General features: G+C 38.9%; 1 protein-coding gene across 1 annotated transcript; it reads right to left on the reverse strand.

Moving 5' to 3' along the window:
* Positions 1-438: 438 nt before the first annotated feature.
* Positions 439-1,970, reverse strand: LOC139833547 (uncharacterized). The gene is made up of 7 exons (XM_071823849.1): positions 1,787-1,970; positions 1,499-1,698; positions 1,219-1,419; positions 1,006-1,134; positions 819-931; positions 659-734; positions 439-498 (listed from the first exon to the last, which is right to left on the reverse strand). Exons 1-7 carry the CDS (start codon positions 1,968-1,970, stop codon positions 439-441), a joined length of 963 nt encoding a protein of 320 aa, XP_071679950.1.
* Between the last annotated feature and the right edge of the window lie 4,046 nt (positions 1,971-6,016).

The raw sequence follows: 6,016 nt of genomic DNA on the forward strand, positions 1-6,016 counted from the left end.
AGTTTTTCTGCCATTTTGATTCGTATATTTTAAAAGATCCCTATGATTTGTTGTGTAATTTTATGTCTGTGAACATGTGCAGGAATATGCTGCAGCAGGAAGGGTAGTTCTTTCATAGTTATCTAAAGGGCAGTAAAGTTCCTTAATTATGAATGGGACGAAAATAGCTTTGTATTCGATGGAGTTGTTAATGTTTGCTACGTACTGATGTTTTTATTTTGTACTGATGTTGTTAATTCTCTGGTGTTCTTTTGTAAAAATGGCAAAAGACATTATATATTGTGAAGTAGGCATTTCCTTATGTACATCATAGCATGCATGTACAAACATAAAATAATTGCATACTTTCGACAATGGGAAATAAAATCATAACCGAATAAATATTATTTACAACCAAAGACAATTATAAATTCAATATTCTATGTGTCACCCGAACAGTCACACTATCAAATTTACATTTTCCTGGTCTTTGCTAGAAATCTCACTTTGTTTTTCACCCTGTCAAGAATGTTGTTAGGTGAAAAAATAATATTTGCAACTGTATTTTCTCTCGATTCATCGACTCTGGCCTGCCAAAACATTATAAGGTGTTATACACATGGCTTATTAACATTGTTAAAATTAACCGAGTGCATGGAATGAACATAGTATAGCCAACCTGAGAAACCGGGCAAGTCATCTGATCTCCGTCCCAGTGCTCCATACATTGCAATACCCATAATCCGCATGAATTGCTGGTATATAATGTGACAAAATTTAAAAGTGTCCGCATATACAAAACTGACTTTCTTTATGTGTAATGCAATATAGGTACTTACGTATCGGTTTGCTTAGGGATAGGATAGCTTTTAATAGGCCATTCTTCGACATCAGGATATTCTGTGTCACAGTCATTGTTTGCTTCTTGTATGTCCTGTGAAATTTGCCCAATCTACAAAACAACAAATATATTACTGCATAGACATGAGAAAGTACACAAAGACATGTATGTAGAACGTGTAATACCAAGTCTTCCACAACAAATTTTGTCGCCGCTGAAACAAACAGAGGATCAAGGACCTGGAATTCCTTCTTCTTTGTATGCATGACAACAGTTATGTAATGAGTTTTCCGTATGTTTAGTGCAAAAAATGTCTACAAGAGAAGGAAAAAACTTTGTCAATTATCATATTGTTTTATTCTAATTTAGCAGGAAACATTGAAAGAAACTGTTGTTACCTTCTCACGCTTGAAATATTCATCCAAAACCCTACCTATGGCTCCTGGTCTTTTAACTACCTCATCTATATTTTTAATATTGTATTTTTTTCTATATTGTTGTTCTGCTTGTTCAAGGAGATAGTTTGTCCTCCACGCTGGACATAACATTCGATCAGACCCAACACGGAGAGACAAATACCCAATAGCAGCATCAATAATCTGAAAACAACAACAATAATTTCAAATTCAAATAGTTTAATTACGAGTATAACGTAAACTTTTGGTTTTGAAGACTTACATCATCAGATAGCCATTCGTGCACAAGAACGACGTTAAGCTTTTCTGAAGACAAGCTGGCGCCAAATTCATTCTTGTACACTCCTTTAGATGCTTGTTTTGGTATCTTGGATAATGTTTTAACATATAAAGCGGAAGCTTCTATTTCCTGCTGTGTTGGTACTGCCGAAGATACCCCATCTGCATGTTCTGCAAACAACCCTGATGCAAAAAATAGTAATAACATATGTGTTATAGGTTGCAGCATCATTTATTTGCCAACAAAGAAATAACGAATAAATGGTGTTACCTTTCTTTACACGGCTTTGACGTTTTGCTCTAGGTTTCGCGACCACAAATGGTGATCCATATTTTTGATTCGTCGTCAGTTTCCTTTTCCCTCCAACTACTACGGCCGCTGCGTTTCTCCTTCTACCATTACTATTTGCAAACTTTGCTGTATTGCCCTTCTTCCTACTAGCCTCTCGCCCCATTGTTTGAACACTATGATCAGTACTCATAACTTCATCTTCACCGTCATGTAGGTCATCCTTATGTCCAGCATTCACCTTGGTGGTAGATCTTGCGAAAATGTCATCCGGTATATCCGAGGATGATGCCGGTTTTGTGGTATCATTTACGATAAAAGGATTATCTTGTGTACCCTCCGTGTTAGCAAGGTTTCCTGGTGTGACGTACACATTATCTCCAGCCTCCGGCACCCCATTATGCTTAGGAGGTGTGATACGTCTCCGACGTATCGATAATTTCTTATGTTCCATGTCACATTATTGATGATATCTACATGTTTTATGCATACTTTATGTCATATTTGTGCATTTTCTGGACTAACCTATTGACGAGATGCCGAAGGGCCAGTTGCTGTTTTCTGCTGTTTTTGGTTTCAGAAATCCTAGGAACGAAATATTCTCGGAATCGGACGAAATCAACGCCCAGGTTCCTATTTTGCCCGGAAGCATCCAGAACACACGAGAACCACCAGAGAGGGGGCACTGGGCCCCCAGACCATAGGCCGGCGCGGCCCAGGCCCTGGCCGCGCCGCCCTATAGTGTCATCGCCCCTTCGACCTTCCGACGCCGCCTCTTCGCCTATATAAAGCCCCTCGACCTAAAACCTCGATACAAAAAAGCCACGGTACGAGAAACCTTCCAGAGCCGCCGCCATCGTGAAGCCAAGATCTGGGGGACAGGAGTCTCTGTTCCGGCACGCCGCCGGGACGGGGAAGTGCCCCCGGAAGGCTCCTCCATCGACACCACCGCCATCTCCATCAACGTTGTTGTCTCCCATGAGGAGGGAGTAGTTCTCCATCGAGGCTCGGGGCTGTACCGGTAGCTATGTGGTTCATCTCTCTCCTATGTACTTCAATACAATAATCTCATGAGCTGCCTTACATGATTGAGATTCATATGATGATGCTTGTAATCTAGATGTCGTTATGCTAGTCAAGTGAATTTTACTTATGTGATCTCCGGAGACTCCTTGTCCCACGTGTGTAAAGGTGACAGTGTGTGCACCGTGTGGGTCTCTTAGGCTATATTTCACAGAATACTTATTCACTGTTATGAATGGCATAGTGAAGTGCTTATTTATATCTCTTTATGATTGCAATGTATTTTGTATCACAATTTATCTGCATGCTACTCTAGTGATGTTATTAAAGTAGTTTTATTCCTCCTGCACGGTGTAATGGTGACAGTGTGTGCATCCGTGTTAGTACTTGGCGTAGGCTATGATTATGATCTCTTGTAGATTATGAAGTTAACTATTGCTATGATAGTATTGATGTGATCTATGCCTCCTTTCTTAGCATGAAGGTGACAGTGTGCATGCTACGTTAGTACTTGGTTTAGTGTGTTGATCTATCTTACACTCTAAGGTTATTTAAATATGAACATTGAATTGTGGAGCTTGTTAACTCCGGCATTGAGGGTTCGTGTAATCCTACGCAATGTGTTCATCATCCAACAAGAGAGTGTAGAGTATGCATTTATCTATTCTGTTATGTGATCAATGTTGAGAGTGTCCACTAGTGAAAGTATGATCCCTAGGCCTTGTTCCTAAATACTGCTATCGCTGCTTGTTTACTGTTTTACTGCGTTACTACTGCTGCGTTACTACTGCTTGTTTACTGTCCTGGGCAAAGCACATTTCTGGTGTCGTTGCTACTACTCATATATATTCATACCACCTGTATTTCACTATCTCTTCGCCGAACTAGTGCACCTATTAGGTGTGTTGGGGACACAAGAGACTTCTTGCTTTGTGGTTGCAGGGTTGCATGAGAGGGATATCTTTGACCTCTTCCTCCCTGAGTTCGATAAACCTTGGGTGATCCACTTAAGGGAAAACTTGCTGCTGTTCTACAAACCTCTGCTCTTGGAGGCCCAACACTGTCTACATGAAAAGGAGGGGGGCATAGACATCAAGCTATTTTCTGGCGCCGTTGCCGGGGAGGAAAGGTAAAAGGTACTCACACTCCGGATCTCGGCTACCAAGCTATTTTCCGGCGCATTGTAAGTACTCGAAGCTATTTCCTTTAGATCCTGCAATTGCAACTTTTTGTTTCTTGTTTACACTAGTAAGGCATAATGGAAAACATCTGTGAGCTTTTTATTCTATTTCCTGAGTCAAGACATGAATGGTTTAATGCGAAAATTAAAAAACCTATGGAATCTTATTTGCATGCTAGTAGCAATGATATTAGTATGAACGCTTTGAACACCATTGTTGCTAATGATATGGAAATTCTAAGCTTGGGGAAGCTGGCTTTGATGAGCATGATATTTTTAGTCCCCCAAGCATTGAGGAGAAAATTTTCTTTGATGATACTATACCTCCTATATTTGATGATGAGAATGATAATGATAGCTACTTTGTTGAATTTGCTCCCACTACAACTACTAATAAAATTGATTATGCTTATGTGGAGAGTAATAATTTTATGCATGAGACTCATGATAAGAATGCTTTATGTGATAGTTATATTGTTGAGTTTGCTCATGATGCTACTGAAAGTTATTATGAGAGAGGAAAATATGGTTGTAGAAATTTTCATGTTACTAAAATGCCTCTCTATGTGCTAATTTTTTTGAAGCTACACTTGTTTTATCTTCCTATGCTTGTTATTTTGCTCTTCATGAACTTGTTTATTTACAAGATTCCTATGCATAGGAAGCATGTTAGACTTAAATGTGTTTTTAATTTGCCTCTTGATGTTCTCTTTTGCTTCAAATACCATTTCTTGCGAGTGCATCATTAAAATTGCTGAGCCCATCTTAATGGCTATAAAGAAAGAACTTCTTGGGAGATAACCCATGTGTTATTTTGCTACAGTACTTTGTTTTATATTTGTGTCTTGGAAGTTATTTACTACTGTAGCAACCTCTTCTTATCTTAGTTTTGTGTTTTGTTGTGCCAAGTGAAGCCTCTAATCGAAGGTTGATACTAGATTTGGATTTCTGCGCAGAAACAGATTTCTATCTGTCACGAATCTGGGCTGTTTTCTCTGTAGGTAACTCAGAAAAATATGCCAATTTACGTGCGTGTTCCTCAGATATGTACGCAACTTTCATTAGTTTTGAGTTTTCTGATCTGAGCAACGGAAGTATTTATTAAAAATTCGTCTTTACGGACTGTTCTGTTTTGACAGATTCTGCCTTTTATTTCGCATTGCTTCTTTCGCTGTGTTGGGTGGATTTCTTTGTTCCATTACCTTCCAGTAGCTTTGAGCAATGTCCAGAAGTGTTAAGAATGATTGTGTCACCTCTGAACATGTGAGTTTTTGATTATGTACTAACCCCTCTAATGAAGTTTATGAGAAGTTTGGTGTGAAGGAAGTTTTCAAGGGTCAAGAGAGGAGGATGATATATACTATGATCAAGAAGAGTGAAAGCTCTAAGCTTGGGGATGCCCCGGTGTTTCATCCCTGCATATTTCAAGAAGACTCAAGCATCTAAGCTTGGGGATGCCCAAGGCATCCCCTTCTTCATCGACAAATTATCAGGTTCCTTCTCTTGAAACTATATTTTTATTCGGTCACATCTTATGTACTTTACTTGGAGCGTCGGTATGTTTTTTGTTTTTGTTTTTGATTGAATAAATGATTGTGTGGGAGATAGACACGCTCCGCTGGTTCATATGAACACATGTGTTCTTAGCCTTTAATTTTCATGGCGAAGGTTGAAACTGCTTCGTTAAATTGTTATATGGTTGGAATTGGAAAATGATACATGTAGTAATTGCTATAAATATCTTGGGTAATGTGATACTTGGCAATTGTTGTGCTCATGTTTAAGCTCTTGCATCATATACTTTGCACCTATTAATGTAGAAATACATAGAGCATGTTAAAATTTGGTTTGCATAATTGGTCTCTCTAAGGTCTAGATAATTTCTAGTATTGAGTTTGAACAACAAGGAAGACGGTGTAGAGTCTTATAATGTTTTCAATATGTCTTTTATGTGAGTTTTGCTGCACCGCTTCATCCTTGTGTTTGTTTCAAATAACCTTGCTAGCCTA

Source organism: Lolium perenne, chromosome 1 (genome assembly GCF_019359855.2).
Source record: "Lolium perenne isolate Kyuss_39 chromosome 1, Kyuss_2.0, whole genome shotgun sequence".
Taxonomy (NCBI): domain Eukaryota; kingdom Viridiplantae; phylum Streptophyta; class Magnoliopsida; order Poales; family Poaceae; genus Lolium; species Lolium perenne.